Source organism: Sinohyriopsis cumingii, chromosome 3 (assembly GCF_028554795.1).
Source record: "Sinohyriopsis cumingii isolate HCF-2022 chromosome 3, ASM2855479v2, whole genome shotgun sequence".
Taxonomy (NCBI): Eukaryota; Metazoa; Mollusca; class Bivalvia; order Unionida; family Unionidae; genus Sinohyriopsis; species Sinohyriopsis cumingii.
In genome coordinates, this window is record NC_142963.1 from 7,590,876 (window position 1) to 7,611,575 (window position 20,700).

The 20,700-nt window shown below is 33.6% G+C and overlaps 1 protein-coding gene across 2 annotated transcripts in view; it reads left to right on the forward strand.

Moving 5' to 3' along the window:
- The window catches only part of LOC149802430 (serine/threonine-protein kinase/endoribonuclease IRE1-like), a 104,665-nt gene that overhangs the window by 69,597 nt on the left and 14,368 nt on the right, over positions 1 to 20,700 (forward strand). For both annotated transcript variants that reach the window (XR_016420031.1, XM_089951644.1), the window contains exons 17-21: positions 3,839 to 4,032; positions 7,845 to 7,986; positions 9,917 to 10,044; positions 13,277 to 13,400; positions 20,504 to 20,571. Coding sequence is in view for 1 of the 2 variants with exons in the window: in XM_089951644.1 (XP_089807770.1) it covers positions 3,839 to 4,032; positions 7,845 to 7,986; positions 9,917 to 10,044; positions 13,277 to 13,400; positions 20,504 to 20,571 (656 nt within the window). In the remaining variant the exon portion in view is untranslated. The remainder of the gene's footprint in view (positions 1 to 3,838; positions 4,033 to 7,844; positions 7,987 to 9,916; positions 10,045 to 13,276; positions 13,401 to 20,503; positions 20,572 to 20,700) is intronic.

Sequence of the window (20,700 nt, forward strand, 5' to 3'; positions counted from 1 at the left end):
GAACCACACGATGCATTTTATAGAAATTTGACAGACGTCATACTGGCATAAACCACTGGACACATTTTGATGAAATTTGACAGGAAGCATACTGGCATGAACCACTGGACACATTTTGATGAAATTTGACAGGAAGCATACTGGCATGAACCACTGGACACATTGTGATGAAATTTGACAGGAGGCACACTGGCATGAACCACTGGACACATTGTGATGAAATTTGACAGGAAGCACACTGGCATGAACCACTGGACACAGTTTGATGAAATTTGCCAGGAAGCACACTGGCATGAAGTCCTTTCAATGTTATACAAAAAAATGATCCTGATCCATCTTCAGATATGGCCTCAGTTAATAACAATTAAACAAGCCATCCATTGTTGCCCATCAGCAATTGCTATATTCAAGTTTTAAAAACCCAGGAGATCAATTTCAGCTAAACATGGCACAGAACATCGTCATAAAGGCCTTTAAGATTTATACAGATGGTGCTAATATGCTATTATATGTGGCCACCATTACTAAAAACAGAAAAACCTATAACTTCTTCAGAACTGCTGTACAGAATTTGACCTCACCTGACAAAATGAATTCCTGTATGAAGACCTTCCAGGTTTATGCAGATGAAGCCAATTTGGCATCAGATATAAGTATCACACCTAAACATAGAAAAACCTTAAGCAGATAAAATTGATCAGACTTTATGAAAAGTATCTTGGCATTAAGACCTTTGTAATTTTTGCAAATTATGTCAATTTACTGTCAAACATCATTACTGAAAATAAATGACCTTTAAGTGACTTCTTCACCAAACTTGCTCAACAGAATCTGATGAAACTTGACAGAAAGCATCTTGGCATAGAGGGCTTTCAATTTTATACAACCAGTTCATCATCAGATATGGTCACCATTGATAACAATGAAAAAAACATTTAAACAGCTGAAAAAGTGATCAGCAGAATTTGAATAAATTTGAATGCATCCTGGTAGTGCATTAAAATTAATTTGAACAATGCTGGTCGACCCTCAGCTGAAACAACCAATACTGAAAATAAATAAACTTGAAATGACTACGTTTCAGCAACTGTTCAGCAGAATATGACAAACTAATTTGATATTTAGAGCTTTCAAATGATGCCTATTCACTATCAAGTGTGACTGTCATTCCTAAAAATGGAAGATACTTTAAATAACTTCTCAGGAATCACTTTAAAAGATTTAACTGAATTTTACAGATTGCATTATGGCATGGAGGGCTTTAATCTTGTACAAACAATAATGCCAATCTGCCATCAAATATGACGGTTCATACTGAAAATAGAAAAACTTATAAAAACTTACAAAAATAAACACTTTACAGAATGAGATTAGCAAGAAAGTGTCATCAAATATGGATGAAAATTTTTGACACAAAACATCCTGGCATAGGGACTGTTTAGTATTGGACATAGATTGCTGATGTACTGTGAGATACGGATGAAAAACACTGACACTAAGCATCCTGGTATAGGGACCGTTTAGTATTGGACAAATGTTGCTTGGATAAAAGTTTGCTTATGTGACATCAAATATGGATGAAGAGAACAGAAACTGGAGAAACTTGAAAGAGTTGTTTTTTTAAAATATAAAATCAACAGCATTTGAAGAAATTACAACATGTTGCATCCTACTGTCCCAGAATTTCTTGCCCAACTTCTCTTGGATTTGACTTTTTGGTAGATGTCAGCCTCGTGAGTGATTTCAGGCCCACTTGGATCTGTTTTTAAGTTACAACACAACATTTCTCACTGTCCTTTGACTTTGACAATAAGTTTGTACTACAGAAAAATCATGACATCTTACAGGATGCTTTAATTCCTTGTGACTTAAAGTCTGTAATATAGGATTATTTCAGTCCCATATTAAATAGGCCAGGAATCATTACATTACTGTATTAATGAAGTGTAAAGAACTTGTCTAAACTTACTCAGATTTGGTTTTTAATACAATTCTGCTTTAATTCAGAAATTCTATCTGTTCCTGGAAGTTATTTAAAAGTAGACTTGGTTGTTGCTAATTTCCATTAATTTCCTCCAAGGCTCAAATGACTCATTTTATTGTGAAATAACATTGCATAAGCATCACCAAGCATAAGAAATGTGAAGTAACATTGCATAAGCATCACCAAGCATAAGAAATGTGAAATAACATTGCATAAGCATCACCAAGCATAAGAAATGTGAAATAACATTACATAAGCATCACCAAGCATAAGAAATGTGAAATAACATTGCATAAGCATCACCAAGCATAAGAAATGGGAAATAACATTGCATAAGCATCACCAAGCATAAGAAATGGGAAATAACATTGCATAAGCATCACCAAGCATAAGAAATGGGAAATAACATTGCATAAGCATCACCAAGCATAAGAAATGGGAAATAACATTGCATAAGCATCACCAAGCATAAGAAATGGGAAATAACGTTACATAAGCATCACCAAGCATAAGAAATGGGAAATAACATTGCATAAGCATCACCAAGCATAAGAAATTGAAATAACATTGCATAAGCATCACCAAGCATAAGAAATGTGAAGTAACATTACATAAGCATCACCAAGCATAAGAAATATGAAATAACATTGCATAAGCATCACCAAGCATAAGAAATGGGAAATAACGTTACATAAGCACCACCAAGCATAAGAAATGGGAAATAACATTGCATAAGCATCACCAAGCATAAGAAATTGAAATAACATTGCATAAGCATCACCAAGCATAAGAAATGTGAAATAACATTACATAAGCATCACCAAGCATAAGAAATGTGAAATAACATTGCATAAGCATCACCAAGCATAAGAAATGTGAAATAACATTGCATAAGCATCACCAAGCATAAGAAATGTGAAATAACATTGCATAAGCATCACCAAGCATAAGAAATTGAAATAACATTGCATAAGCATCACCAAGCATAAGAAATGTGAAATAACATTGCATAAGCATCACCAAGCATAAGAAATGTGACATTACATTACATAAGCATCACCAAGCATAAGAAATGTGAAATAACATTGCATAAGCATCACCAAGCATAAGAAATGTGAAATAACATTGCATAAGCATCACCAAGCATAAGAAATGTGAAATAACATTGCATAAGCATCACCAAGCATAAGAAATGTGAAATTACATTACATAAGCATCACCAAGCATAAGAAATGTGAAATAACATTACATAAGCATCACCAAGCATAAGAAAAGTTTCTGAAGCATTCATAATGACTTACTGTCAGCATAAGGTTTATCATTTCACAATACAGTAAAACCTTTCTTCTGACCACAGTGAGATACTGTATAAATATTTTTCAATGACAACATCAGAATATTCAGATTTACTTTGTAAATATGAAAAATATAATTTAACATTTAAAAAACTCCCAATTCAAGACACTTTTGCTTATGTATTTATTTTCAATAATGAAACTATTCTATTGCATTTGTCTGTTTGTAGATTGCAGAGGTGAGTTGTTGGTTTTATAGACTAGTTCTTTTGAAGGACCTAATTATTGTCAGAACTGTTGAATCAGAGAAACAGAAGACCCATAGTACACACCTGCTATCTGTACAATTAGTATATGGTGAATTCCATTGGGAGACTCTTTTCCTGAGTCTGGTTAGTCGTCTTGCTAAGAGTAGTTTTTGCTGTACTTGTCTTAAGTATCAGTATTCAGAAATTTGAATGTGCAGTATGCAGTATTGGGTTGTTGAAATTTGTTTCTAAAGTAAACTACATGTATATGCCATACATGTACTTTTTTCTAGCATGTGTTTATTTTTCAGTTCATCGTGACATAAAGCCACACAATGTGTTGATATCCAGTCCCAATGCTCAGGGCGAAGTGAGGGCCATGATATCAGATTTTGGTCTCTGTAAGAAACTGGCAGCAGGCAGAATGTCTTTTTCTAGAAGATCTGGGGCAGCAGGTACAGAGGGATGGATAGCTCCAGAGATGCTGAATGAAGAACAGAGGACAGTAATGAAATTCATTTAATTGAACTTTGTTTGTTGATAATCACACAAGTCTTCAGTTTTATATAAGAATTTTTGACAGCTTGGGCTTGGTATAAATGTGCTCCCTGATAGAGAGAAGAGTGGAAAATTTTAAGAATTTTTGGATGGGCAATCATCGTCCCATGCTTATATCCGAACTGGGGATTTAGCATGGGCTGCAGAGGTGAAAAGCAAGTACTGCTTTAACCAGAACCCTATTAATAACTTTCTTTATCTTCAAAATAGTTGAATTAACATTGTAGATCACCCATGGCAGTTCACAGTTATTCACAGACGACCAAGGAAAACTTTCCTGTAATTAGTGGCACAAAATTTACATTGTAAATCTTTTCAGTGAATCATTACTGTTGGCTCAGTTCTTAAAAATTATTAATTTTATGCTGTCGACTGTTTTGAGAATGAGCACTATGGTTCTCTTGGGTACTGTAGTATCTTTTCATATAAAAAGACTTTTCATGGGTACTTAAATTCATGGTTTTGCCTGTCAAAGTTTTCATATTTGTAGTTACATTTATTCCATACATTAACCTCTACAAATAAACCCTGATAAAATATATAAACAGGGTTCTTACACTACCGTGAATTTTGGGAAAAAGGTGGAAGAAATGAAAAAGTGAAAAAGAAGTGAAAGTCCATGAATTTTGCCATTATTGATGAAAGTTGGGAAAACCCAGGAAATTTCTGACACTACTTGACAGCAGAAAGAATTGCATAATTGAGTCATAACTGACTGATTGGGAGTTGAATTTATCGAGTTCTGACCAGAATATTAAAAGATTTATGTATGGATCATTTGGGTGTGCTTGCCTTAATAGTCAGTCCAAATGCTCAATGAATTAGATACATCTAGTAGACTGGTTATTTCACAGACACATTGATATCATTATCTTTTCTTACATGAAAGGTATGAAAACCGGTCTAGCATCTCAATAAGCAGGTTTGGTGGTTGCAAAGAGTAGCCACTTACCAGATTGCCTAGCAAATTTCAACGCTGTTACATCGAGTCATATCTGCATAAAATCAAAATGCAAATTAATTTATTTTCGTACAAATTGTGAGTGTTACAATCATTATGCCCTTAATTTGCTGACAGACAAAATGAAAGTACAGCATGGATTGAAATTGATCTGGTACTTGCCATTTGCATTGCTGGTCGCAAGAGTATGCAAATCTTGCCACAAATATCTTCATGACATCATAGGTCTATTAATCATGTGATATTAATAAAAACCCATATCAGATGTTGTTGACAAATTAAAGAATATCAAATGCAAGGCATACATTTTTTGTAATTTAAATAATCTCAAAACCAAAAAATGCAGAATTTTTTTTATATTCCGAGAACAACTACCCAGGTTTTCTTGTATCACCTTACTACAGCATTGATATGTGCTCTCTGCTTCATGAATCTAGCTCTGTCCAGATTGCTGTGACAGTAACAGGTTTCTGGTCATTGTTCTCTAAATAAATATGTTGAGAATTCTATGACCTTTTCAGGTTTTTACACAAGGTATGTGATTTTTATTTAAAATATTAAAATATTTGTACAGTATCATTTGAAAGGGGGTTGTTGATATCATGTGAGTATTGGACTTCCAACATCATAAGTTGAGATTTGTGTAGTCATATGACTAGCAATGTCAGATTTCATTTATGATATAGTTTCATCTAGTCTCTTAGTGAATTAAATACGTAATGATTATAATACTTACAATTTTGAGAAAATAAATAATTCCCTATTGATTTCATGGTGCTATGACTCAGTGAAATGATAACAGCCCCTGTGAGTATCAGTTTAGGTTGTTTGAAAAATCTTGTTAGTTTGGGATTTTATTGGCAAAGATTAATTCAGTGTTTAAAGTTTTCTTTACAATACAAGATTCTAATAGTTTGGATTTTTTTTTTTCTACTATGATAGGAAATGTTTTCTTTGTATAACATGGATATAGAATTGACCATTCTGATTTCTTTTGAATTAAGGGTTTGAAAGGAAACTAGATTATGCTGGTTATATTATTGTTTCCTCAAACCAACATAATGCAGTTCAGCAAAGTTAGAATTTGTATTCTATAGATTGAAATGAATGTACATGTCAATTTATATGAATTTGCAGATTTGTTTCTTATGACACATTTTGTGGTTTAGTATAAACTGAAATGAATGTACATGTCAGTTTATATGAATATGCAGATTTGTTTCTTATGACACATTTTGTGGTTCAGTATAAACTGAAATGAATGTACATGTCAATTTATATGAATTTGCTGACTTGTTTCTTATGACACATTTTGTGGTTTAGTATAAATTGAAATGAATGTACATGTCAATTTATATGAATTTGCAGACTTGTTTCTTATGACACATTTTGTGCATGATCCTATATCTGACTGATGTTTTTGGAGAATCTTGAAATAGAAACATCTTTTGATTTTAAAAATGTATGTTTTATATACTAAAATATACGCTAATTCCAGTGAATGGTCATATGTGAACCTTGAAAACATAAATTTCATTCAGGAAAAGCCATGGAAATGACCTCAAAATTTATCTTTAAAAAAGCATGGGAAACATGTATAAAAGAAAGAAAAAACTATGCCGATAACAAATGACAGTTGCTTTAATGGTTAAAACCATATAACTACCTGTATGAGCACAAATCAAAAACTATCAAAATAAATCACTTATACTCAGCTTCAAAGGAAGCTGACACAGCCAACAACACTAAGCTAATCGGTTATTAAAGTACAGGTGCTTCCTTAAAACACAGTTCATAAAGCTGCTTTATCAATTGATGACTATGGCATTAACACTGTGGCATAAGAGTGGTAAACTTGAACTGAGATCCCCAGTGATTAAGATCATTCCACATACAAATTAAATATGTGACCAGTTGCCTTCTTGTTCAATGAAATCAGTGATGAGTATCAATATTTAATTTATTCAGAGCCTGTCAAAGTTTAAATATGCAAATTAATTGAAAAACAATGTAATCACCTGTTGTTTGAACCAACCTCATGTATGAACCAACTTGAACCACTAGAACTTACTTGAAACTTCATCTATCAAGTTGATTATTATCTACTGTTTAACTAGTAATTGTGTGTGTGTGTGTGTGGTTTGGATTTTTAATGTAGCTTTAACAATTTTTTGGTCATATCGCTATGATGTCTGCAGTGTGACAGTTTATAGTGATATCTAGCACTGGCGCATCATGCCGCAGACATGTAGCATGATGTCCCACCCAGTCACATTATCCTGACACCAGGCTGACCAGTCCTAACACTAGCCTCTTAATTCTGAGCGCTAAGCGAGGCAGCTGTTAGTACCATTTTTGTAAGTCTTTGGTGGACGCTCTAACCACTAGACCACCGGAACGGTAGTAATTGTGCTTCTAGCAGTAGTTCTAGTGTTTCACAGCCATGTTGTTCATTGGGGATTAAGCATGCATGGATAAAATCAGACATGTTTTCATGAGGATTTAAACTTTTCAACAACAGTTTTACTTGAATGAAGAATCGATTTGAATAAGTATTGAAACCAATTTTCCTTTATTTGTATCATGTGAACTAATGTTGAATACCTTGTGATTTTTCTTATGCTCTTTCCTTACTTGTGTCACAACATGTAGATTTAAGGCATTGAGTGGAAATCACAGTTGCAGTAACTGTTTAATACATTATGTTTCTTTTCTAAAGGGTGAAAATAAAACAAATGCATGTAAGTACTAATATTTTAGTGATATCATCCACACTTTTATTTCATACTTTTTTTCAGACATGTTCTGTAGATATATTTTCATCAGGGTGTGTGATCTACTATGTACTAACAAGGGGGAAGCACCCATTTGGAGAGGCGCTAAAGAGACAGGCAAACATTATGAATGGGGAATACAACTTAGATAGTCTACCCATCACAGGTGAGTCAGAAAGCTTTTGACTATATTGAGTACAAATGTATGGTTTTATACAACGTTGAAAAATCATTGAATTTGAGGGGTTGCTTTGGAATCTTCATGAACTTGAAAAAATTTAGGTTTTTCCTTGAAAAGACCATGAGTTTGTTTTAAAAAAAAGAAAAACAGATCTATGAATTTTTCTCAGAACTTTTGTTAGTTAATGCAAATTGTTGTAAGAACAATAAATAAGTCATTAAAATAGGATAAAATTGGGTGGCTCAAATGTCATATGACATGGGTAATTACCAGCTGGAGTAGTATCCCTTTTCTGTAGTTACATCATGGTTAGTCACATGCTTTTTCTTCTTTTTTTGTACCTTTTGATGCAGTGATATACACAAAGTAACATTAAAAGTTGTTTCCACAGGGAAAATACTTCTTGAAAACCTTTGAAAGTCTTCAAAAATATTTCTTGAAAAGTCCTTGAAAGTCAAATCTTTCGGTCTGTATGAATAATGGATATATAAGCCCCATCACCTTCTCCATTGGTCAGTTTGTACAGTTATCCATCCATTCTTCTGTCCATTGGTCAGTTTGTACAGTTATCCATCCATTCTTCTGTCCATTTGTTTCACAATTTCAGTTAGAACAGCTTAGTGATTATTTGTCTTGTTTCAGTCAGTAAAGCCATTATGTGAAAGGATTGTCTTGTTACAGTCAGTAAAGCCATTATGTGAAAGGATTGTCTTGTTACAGTCAGTAAAGCCATTATGTGAAAGGATTGTCTTGTTACAGTCAGTAAAGCCATTATGTGAAAGGATTGTCTTGTTGTAGTCAGTAAAGCCATTATGTGAAAGGATTGTCCTGTTTCAATCAGTAAAGCCATTTGTTATGTCAATTAAAGTATTCAAAAAAGCTGTAACTGTGATAAAGATCTTTTTTGTTTTCCCTCCTTTCACCCCACCTCCCTTTCTTTTTTTCAGTCAAGTCATGTGTTTGTCAGTTAGGATCCTGATTTCATTTTCGCTTTTCATGTCACCATATTAGAATGCCTCCTTAGATTTGGTTGTATATAGGTCTATGCCTGTATTCCCATCATGTCACCATATTAGAATGCCTCTATAGATTTGGTTGTAACTAGGTCTATGCCTGTATTCCCATCATGTCACCATATTAGAATGCCTTTATAGATTTGGTTGTATAGAGGTCTATCCCTGTATTCCCATCATGTCACCATATTAGAATGCCTTTATAGATTTGGTTGTATAGATGTCTATCCCTGTATTCCCATCATGTCACCATATTAGAATGCCTTTATAGATTTAGTTGTATAGAGGTCTATCCCTGTATTCCCATCATGTCACCATATTAGAATGCCTTTATAGACTTGGTTGTATGTAGGTATATGCCTGTATTCCAAGGATGTTAGGACTCTTGTGCGATATATATACCTCTCATAAATTCAGCATTCATCATGATTTTGAGTAAGTAGTATATATTTACCTGTCAAACATGTTTATGTGATTTTCCTTCAGGCCATGTAATAGTACATGATGTTTAAGTTTACATTTCATTGTCTTCTATTTCTTACCTACTCTGAGTAACTTTCCTTGTGAACTCACACCCACCTGCCCACTCACACACACCCCATCATCAACATTATTTTTAAATGCCTGATTCTTGAATAGAGTTAGGATATCCTTACGCTTTCATCCTAGTTCATTATTGTCTCCGTGTGGGTTCCTACATGACTCTTGTCATGTTTAAAACATTTTCAGTGAAATGACATTGACCCTATTGTTTGTGCAGACAAAATCTTCTTGGGAAGATTTAAGTAAAGCCAATATCACTAGCTTTTTCTACAGTGCTACAGTAAGAGTCCTATCACAATTGTTAGAAAGCTTGCTTATGTTAATACAAGTTAAATTATTGGCCTTTCTTTCCCATTTAGATGGATATGTTAGAAGAGATATCATAGAGAAAATGTTGTCCTTTGAGCCAAGTGCGCGACCAACTGCTAAAGCAGTATTAAAACATCCCATCTTCTGGAGAAAGGAAAAGCAACTCATGTTCTTCCAGGTGAGTTCTCTCCCTTATACTTACATTGCTATAATGATTTACAGAAAGAGTATTTGACTTGGGTTTTGTTTCTCAGTTAGTCTGGTTTGTGTAAATGTCACTCTTACATAGAAATACATATAAATATCTATATTATTCTACAAAATGGTCAATTTTCATAAATAATATATTACTGTAACAGACCTTAACAACTAGCAACTAAATTTTACATGATGGTAAGAAAATGCATCAAGAAAACTCTTTGATGCATTCATTTTTTTTAAATTAAAAACGTCTGGGTTCACTTTCTATTTTTAAATAGATTTTGTGTAAAGGCATATTGATTTGATTACTTGTGTAAAGGTATATTGGTTTTTGATTACTTGTGTAAAGGAATATTGGTTTTTGATTACTTGTGTAAATGAATATTGGTTTTTGATTACTTATGCAAAGGAATATTGGTTTTTGATTACTTGTGCAAAGGCATATTGGTTTTGATTACTTGTGTAAAGACATATGGATGTTTGATTGCTTATGTAAAGGCATATTGTTGTTTGATTTCTTGTGTAAAGGCATATTGGTTTTTGATTACTTGTGTAAAGGTATATTGGTAATTGATTACTTGCGTAAAGACATTGGTTTGATTATTTGTTTAAAGACAATTGTTTATTCCTTGTTCAAAGGCATATTGGTGTTTGATTACTTGTGTAAAGACGTATTGATTTGTTTTCTTGTTTAAAGACATATGGATTTGATTACTTGTGCAAAGGCATATTCCTGTTTACGACAAGTATGTTTGTTTTGATATAAAAAGTAGTACATATACATGTGCGCACACATTTGTCCACCCTGAATCAGTGTGCTTGGGGATGTAAGATAGGCTGACCAAATGTGCCTAATAGGGGCAACCTTTTTGCCCTGATACGCATCACAAGATGATGTTCCAGCTGAGAAGGCTGGACATTTTTAAATTAGCTGATTTATATAAAATATTTGATATTGTATTTGAAGGATTTGAGCCTGTTTTGCTTTTATATGTGTTGTTTGTCTTTTTTTAATACCTAAATGTAACATACATACATACACACACACACACACACACACACACATATGTACATACATACAGACAGATTAACTAGTAATCCCAAATAACAAATCCATTCAAATTATTAATTAGGGAATGAGTTTGAATAATTGTCATTAGGATTTGAAGACATTCAGATAATCATAGTATGTATTAGCAATGTTTCATTATGTATTCTTAATGTAAGGCTCTACTACTTCTCTGTTCTTGATCAAATAACGACAATACTAATAATATGAAGCATATGCTTATGTAATAATGATAATACTAATAATATAAAGCACATATTGATGTAATAAGGATGATACTAATAATATAAAGCACATATTTATGTAATAATGATGATACTAATAATATAAAGCACATATTGATGTAATAATGCTGATACTAATAATATAAAGCACATATTGATGTAATAATGATAATACTAATAATGTAAAGCACATATTGATCTCATCATGATAATACTAATAATATAAAGCATGTATTGATGTAACAATCATAATGCTAATAATATAGAACACATATTGATATAATATTGATAATAATATAAAGCACATATTGATGTAATAATGTTAATACTAATAATGTAATGTATATGTTGATCTAATAATGATAATGCTAATAATATAAAGCACATATTGATGTAATAATGATAATACTAATAATGTAATGTATATGTTGATCTAATAATGATAATACTAATAATATAAAGCACATATTGATGTAATAATGTTAATACTAATAATGTAATGTATATGTTGATCTAATAATGATAATACTAATAATATAAAGCACATATTGATGTAATAATGATAATACTAATAATGTAAAGCACATATTGATGTAATAATGATAATACTAATAATATGAAGCACATATTGATCTCATCATGATAATACTAATAATATAAAGCATGTATTGATGTAACAATCATAATGCTAATAATATAGAACACATATTGATGTAATAATGATAACACTAATATAAAGCACATATTGATGTAATAATGATAATACTAATAATATGAAGCACATATTGATCTCATCATGATAATACTAATAATATAAAGCATGTATTGATGTAACAGTCATAATGCTAATAATATAGAACACATATTGATGTAATAATGATAACACTAATATAAAGCACATATTGATGTAATAATGATAATACTAATAATATGAAGCACATATTGATCTCATCATGATAATACTAATAATATAAAGCATGTATTGATGTAACAGTCATAATGCTAATAATATAGAACACATATTGATATAATAATGATAATAATATAAAGCACATATTGATGTAATAATGTTAATACTAATAATGTAATGTATATGTTGATCTAATAATGATAATACTAATAATATAAAGCACATATTGATGTAATAATGATAATACTAATAATGTAAAGCACATATTAATGTAATAATGATAATACTAATAATGTAAAGCACATATTGATCTCATCATGATAATATTAAAAATATAAAGCATGTATTGATGTAACAATCATAATGCTAATAATATAGAACACATATTGATGTAATAATGATAACACTAATATAAAGCACATATTGATGTAATAATGATAATAATAATAATATGAAGCACATATTGATCTCATCATGATAATACTAATAATATAAAGCATGTATTGATGTAACAATCATAATGCTAATAATATAGAACACATATTGATGTAATAATGATAACACTAATATAAAGCACATATTGATGTAATAATGATAATAATAATAATATGAAGCACATATTGATCTCATCATGATAATACTAATAATATAAAGCATGTATTGATGTAACAATCATAATGCTAATAATATAGAACACATATTGATGTAATAATGATAACACTAATATAAAGCACATATTGATGTAATAATGATAATACTAATAATATGAAGCACATATTGATCTCATCATGATAATACTAATAATATAAAGCATGTATTGATGTAACAATCACAATGCTAATAATATAGAACACATATTGATGTAATAATGATAATATAATAATAATAATATAAAGCACATATTGACCTAATAATGATAATACTAATATAATGTATATGTTGATGTAATAATGATAATACTGATAATATAAAGCACATGTTGATTGTTTGGTATCTTACTGTTCAGGATGTCAGTGACAGGATAGAGAAAGAGAAAGAAGACTGTGAAGTCATCCAGAGGCTTGAAAGAGGAGGGACCACAGTTATCAAGGGTGACTGGAAAAAACATATCTGTTTAGAACTACAGAATGGTATGTTGTAGAAGCAATCCATATATTACTTTTTTCAATTAAATGCCATAAGGTGGAGCATTTTATTTTACAAAATCTGTCCGTTGTTTTGACTCTATGGTCTCAGAGTATGTAACAGAAGAAGCAAAACCAAGAGGTTTTATAAAATTCAGCAAACATTATTCCGTAGAATACAACATTAAAATTTAAAAGGAACTTGTAGTATTTTGAATTAAATCCCAAATAATTAAAAAAGTTCTCTCTCAAATCCAAAATTGTAGTGTTCTGAATTAATTCCAATATTGAATATGCTGATGTACCAACAATTTTGATGTATCACAATGATATAATCACAAATGTCTTTAAATGAATCCACTATAATCCTAAAATACTATTTTTGTCCAAAAGTCAGTGAGCACTTTTTAATTCTGATGAATAATTTAATTAAATGATTCCTTTCAAATTAGTTTTGAACACCAGCTAAAGTGACATAGGTTTGTGCATTTTTTATATCCTTGATGTTTTTCATTTTTAAAATCGGTGGACAGGTAGGCAGATACTGTAGTTCTGCATCACAGATCTGGACAGAAATTGCAGATCACTTGCACTTACTGTTTGAGTGTGTGTGTGTGTGTGTGTGTGATTAGGATTTTTAATGTAGCTTTAACAATTTTTCAGTCATATCGCTACGATATTTGCAGCGTGGCAGTTTATAGTGATGTCTAGTACTGGGGCATCATGCTGCAGACACGTAGCATGATGTCCCACCCAGTCACATTATCCTGACACCAGGCCGACCAGTCCTAACACTAACCTCTTATTGCTGAGCACCAAGCGAGGTAGCTGTTAGTGTCATTTTTGTACGTCTTTGGTATGACTCGGCTGGGGATCGAACCCACATCCTCCTGCTTCCGAGGCGGACGTTCTAACCACTAGGCCACCGGAGCGGTCCTTAGTGTATGAAAGAAGCTGATTGATTTGGGGCTGAAAAGGTTATGGTAACTATGACTGAAAGAAGGAAAATGGTATCCATGAAGTAACTTTTGTTCTATATTACAGTCCTGGACTGAACTTTGTGGATGGCTTGAACTTGGAGTAAGGTAGAAACCTACCGATTTTGTGGTCAAACGTTTATAGACTGAATCAGTGTGGATGAAAAATGATTTTTGTAAAACAAATTCCGTTTTTGCTTGTGTAACTAAACCAGTGTTTTCGGATGACTTGTACTTTGGGCAAGGAGGAAGCCTGTTGTTTTTGGGTGTAACTGGACCAGTGTTTTTGGATGACTTGTACTTCGGGCAAGGAGAAAGCCTATTGTTTTGGGTGTAACTACACCGGTGTTTTTAGATGACTTGTACTTAGGGCAAGGAAGAAGCCTATTGTATTGGATGTGAAAAATTAAAATGTCAAGGTCATTGTGTCTGAAATTTAAAAAATTGTTTTTGCTTAATAACTTTAGTTGTTAACCATTTTGTTAAAACATTGTGGAGGGTTTGCACTTAATGTATGTCCTGTTGATTTGGGTATCAAAAAGTCAAAGGGTTATGGTCATTTTAACTCAAAGGTGTTCCGCAGAATAGTTTTGTTTTGAGTAAGTTCTTTGACCAGTCTTTGTGCATGGCTTGCACCTATTACACTTAGGGAAATACAGAAATCTGTAACTGTGTGGTCAGAGATATCATTATGGGGCAAATCTAAAAAGAAAGTGGTTTTTGCAGTGTAAATTTAGTTCAAGACCAGATACATGGACCAAAGGCCAAGGACACTGAGACATGTTGGTAAATAATATCTAGTATCAGCCATACCCAGCCAGTATTTACAGAAAGGACTGTTAATCTGCTTCTTGAAAATAAATAAGGATTCTTTTTTCATCAAGCAGTGGGTACTTCAGCAGTTATGGTTTTGGTCAAAGGTTTTGATTTGTATATATTTCCTAAACCCACTGACAGATTCTTCTTAGGATAAGTCATAATGAAGCTGATTTCATGAATGAGACAAATCCTAATGAAACTGATTTCATGCATGGGATGAGTCCTAATGAAACTGATTTCATGCATGGGATGAGTCCTAATGAAACTGATTTCATGCATGGGATGAGTCCAAATGAAACTGATTTCGTGCATGGGACGAGTCTTGATGAAACTGATTTCATGCATGGGACGAGTCCTAATGAAGCTGATTTCATGCATGGGATGAGTCTTAATGAAACTGATTTCATGCATGGGACGAGTCCTAATGAAGCTGATTTCATGCATGGGATGAGTCCTAATGAAGCTGATTTCATGCATGGGATGAGTCCTAATGAAGCTGATTTCATGCATGGGACGAGTCCTAATGAAACTGATTTCATGCATGGGATGAGTCCTAATGAAACTGATTTCATGCATGGGACGAGTCCTGATGAAACTGATTTTGTGCATGGGACGAGTCCTAATGAAGCTGATTTCATGCATGGGATGAGTCCTAATGAAGCTGATTTCATGCATGGGATGAGTCTTAATGAAACTGATTTCATGCATGGGACGAGTCCTAATGAAGCTGATTTCATGCATGGGATGAGTCCAAATGAAGCTGATTTCATGCATGGGACGAGTCCTAATGAAGCTGATTTCATGCATGGGATGAGTCCTAATGAAGCTGATTTCATGCATGGGACGAGTCCTAATGAAGCTGATTTCATGCATGGGATGAGTCCTAATGAAACTGATTTCATGCATGGGACGAGTCCTAATGAAGCTGATTTCATGCATGGGATGAGTCCTAATGAAGCTGATTTCATGCATGGGATGAGTCCTAATGAAACTGATTTCATGCATGTGATGAGTCTTAATGAAACTGATTTCATGCATGGGATGAGTCCTAATGAAGCTGATTTCATGCATGGGATGAGTCCTAATGAAACTGATTTCATGCATGTGATGAGTCCTAATGAAGCTGATTTCATGCATGGGATGAGTCCTAATGAAGCTGATTTCATGCATGGGACGAGTCCTAATGAAGCTGACTTCATGCATGGGATGAGTCCTAATGAAGCTGATTTCATGCATGGGACGAGTCCTAATGAAGCTGATTTCATGCATGTGATGAGTATTAACCCTTAAAGTGCTATATTGTTTTGCATCACAGGATACCTCAGTGCTGAATTGTTTGAGAAAAAAAAGGAAGAAAACTGCACAGTTTTTAAACTGTGTACATTTCAATAAATATACACAATAGATAAACAAACCCTATATGAAAAATGATGGTGGATGTATAAACTTTAAGATTAGCATCAAGGTACATGCGCAAGTTCAACATATTTGCATGTACAGGTGCAAATACAGGTAAAATTACAAGTTTTGAATGTATTTCATCTGTAATTTTCTTTGTTTTTTTAATGAAAAGGGTCCAGTATATCTAAGAAATATTATATTCTTTTGTAGTTCAACCATGTACATGTTATGTCTGTCACAATGTTATATCTAAATTGTGAAAATCACAGGTAAAGAAAAGGTAACAGTTTTGTAAACATGCAATCCATGAATGTCAGAGGTAAATTTAGACCCCCAGAGTCAGTAGTAAATGTTCATGCAAATTTTTTACTTATTTATTCTGATATATTTCATGTCAACTTGTGCACTTAAAGAGTCACCCATTGTGTTTATTACCTGTTCAGGTATTATTCTAGCTCATCTGAACTGCTACATTCACTCTGTTGGTAATTTACATGAGTGTGGAATAACCTGAAACAATCAGGTACACAAAGTGCCACTTGGCATGTCTCACATCTGAAAGATGTTTGCTTTCTTTTGAATCCCTCACGGTCCTTTCTTCTCTTATTACAAGCAACACAATCACGTGCAGGGTGTGCTCGTTTAGCTCCAGGTGTAGCTGGAATAAATTCAGGGAAATGCCTCCCAACAAGGCGTTCAGGTTGCTCACCAGCAAATTTTCATCCTCTCCTTGTAGGGTCTGACACATCTCCTGCTTTCAGAACCAATGACTTCACTATTGAGACACGGAAATCATGGTGACTTAGTTTCTTCTGCACATGTGAGAATTTCAGATACAACTGATAGGCATTTACAGTACATGCATTCAGTAGATGAAAAAATAGTTTTCTCCACCATTTCTTGGATTTCCTTACTACAGGATTGTACTGGTTAAATTGGTCACTTAAATCTACTCCTCCCATGTTTTTCACATAATCCACAATACATGTGGGTTTCATCACAGGTGTGTTTGTAGCAAAATTTGTTTTATTGATTACTGCTACCTTAGCTTCATGAAAACTTGAGATCATATTTACATCTCGTTTGTCATGATATTTCACCAGTAGCAAATTGTCTTTTCTGCGAAAAATACACTCACCCTGGTTTATTTTTTTTTAACCTTCATTGCCTCTGCAACACCTACTCTATTTGTTCACAAGGTTCCACATGCAGAGGTATTTAGCAACTCAAGTTCGTTAAAAAGTTCAGGTGATGAATAATAGTTGTCCATATATAATCTGTGTCCTTTATCCAAAAGACTACACTTGCAAAGCAAACCAATCACAATTTTTGTTGTTTTACTCAGCTCATCAGTGTTTAGTTCTAGTCCTTCACAATAATTGTCAAGGTCTGCACCTGTTTTACCAGCATAAATGTGGTAGCCAATACAATATCCACAGCTTGCCTTGCACACCTGGAACAGCTTAATGCCAAACTTGTTAGGTTTGGCAGGTTATAAACTCGAAATTTCAGACGACCTTTCCAAGGGCAGGTAGCTTCATCAAAACTGAGGTTCATATCTGGTGAATAAACCTCAGCAAATGCTTCAGTTTTTTCAATCATTGGGCGGATCTTGTGTAAAGTGTCACCTTGATTGTTCTTGTTGTCTGCCAGGTGTAAAAATTGCTTAAAATAGCTAGAAATCTATCCCTACTCATTTTTTTGCTGATTATGGGGTTGATATCACATCATCAGTAGCCCAGTATGAATCGAGATCAGATTTATTTACCAAACCCATTGCTATAATCAATGAGAAAAAGAGTTTTAGCTGCTCAGGTGTGACAGGCTGCCACTTTTTCATGCAACTGTTCTCCTTCAAGTCTGCCTCATGAACTCTCTGATCTGCATAACGATTTGTTTGATCTACTATCAAATGCAATAACTCGTCATAAAAAAAAGTCTTAAGTAGTTGATAGGTTCACTATTTGCCATTTCAACATTTAATTTTGAAGTACCAGTGAATGGGGGCTTGACAGGCATGCCATCTTTTCTCGTCCAGCCAGCATGTACATCCAACTCCAGTTCCACATTGATTCCTGGCTCAAAATCACTCATGGGTATTTCCATCAACACTTCGCCAGCTCCAGTAATTTCATCCTTCTCAAATCCTTCAAAATCATTGTCATCATCACTTTCAGAATTCAGTATTTGTTGATAGAAATCACCATCATATTTTGCGTCAGCCATTTTAATTTTTTCCTGGTACCACGTGCTCAAAAGTGAGTATTTGTAAAACTTCTTTGCTCAGTGTTTAGTAAAGTACAACAGAATGCTTGTTCCGGGCCTTTATAAACCAATCAAATATAGTTTTACAAGCAGTCCTGGCAAGTTGAAGTAATAGGACGCGTACATTATTGCCTACCTGGAAAACGACTTAAGTCGTGACAAGCACTATGAGACCTCGAACATCAGCGCAACTAGTCATGACTAGCACTTTAAGGGTTAAGTTAATCTCATGCATGGGATGAGTTCTAAAATAAAGTTTCCTACAATCATATGCAGTGACTTAATACACAATGTTTTTGCAGGTATGCATGTGATGTATGTTGAAACCTCAAGGAATATTGTTTTCAATGATTTCTAAGAGGTTGGTTATCTTGATTAGAAAATGCTAAATTTTGACACTTTTTCCTGATGCAATTATTAAATTCAATTATGGAACAGCCTATCCCTCATCCCCTACATTTTCAAAGTTCCCATGGTAGTTCACATCCTTGCTTAGATTACTGATCTGTGGTTATTAAGGGAGAGGTGTATGTGCCAATCTGAAAACGTTCCATATATAGAAGCATATGATATAACCCCTTCACAAGCTCTCAGAAATGTACCCCAAAAAGCTTGAACCATTTACCTTATTACCAGGCCCTTTGACCCTTCAATTTTCAAAGGATGTTCTGGGTTGAAATTATGTCCATAGTCATTTTACAAAGAACTTTAGTAAATGGACCCCTTTGACTTTGACCTTTCGACATCCATATCAACAGCAATATTTCACATTCCAAGGATAACATTGCTGTGTCTAAGGAGGGTTCATTCATGGGAGTAGTATTAATTCACAAACTTCAGCCACTGATTACCATCCTATACTTTCAACAATTGTTCCTTATGACCATGACCTTTGACTTCCTTGCCTTCAATCTACAGGGAATATTCTCCAAACCCCTTTCACCCCACCTCTTAAACATTTAAAATTAATCCAAAGAATTCAAAAGAACTGGATTAATAGATATGACTACTAGTCTTGTGTTTTGGGACACTCAGTGCTGGCAAAACAAAACTGAATCATGACATTTTTACATTGAGCTCAGGCAGGCAGTGATATGACATTTTTACATTGAGCTCAGACAGACAGTGATATGACATTGTTACATTGAACTCAGGCAGACAGTGATATGACATTGTTACATTAAGCTGAGGCAGACAGTGATATGACATTGTTACATTGAGCTCAGGCAGACAGTAATATGACAGTTTTACATTGAGCTCAGGCAGACAGTGATATGACATTGTTACATTGAGCTCAGGCAGACAGTGATATGACATTGTTACATTGAGCTCAGGCAGACAGTGATATGACATTTTTACATTGAGTTCAGTAAGACAGTGATATGACATTTTTACATTGAACTCAGGCAGACAGTGATATGACATTTTTACATTGAGCTCAGGCAGACAGTGATATGACATTTTTACATTGAGCTCAGGCAGACAGTGATATGACATTGTTACATTGAGCTCAGGCAGACAGTGATAAGACATTGTTACATTGAGTTCAGGCAGACAGTGATATGACATTTTTATATTGAGCTCAGGCAGACAGCAATGATATGACTCTTTAGACTAGTAGCATCATGTTGTATATTTATTTTTCAGATCTTAGAAAATTCAGGGCATACAAAGGATCAAACCTTCGAGATTTGTTACGAGCAATGAGAAACAAAGTGAGTGTCTTTTAATCACCTTGTCTTGCATAGCACATCATGTATGTACTTTCACTCATAATGGAGCTTAATTAGCATATCTCATAACCTACAGGGGCAATTGGTTAGGATATTATCTTTGGTTATGAT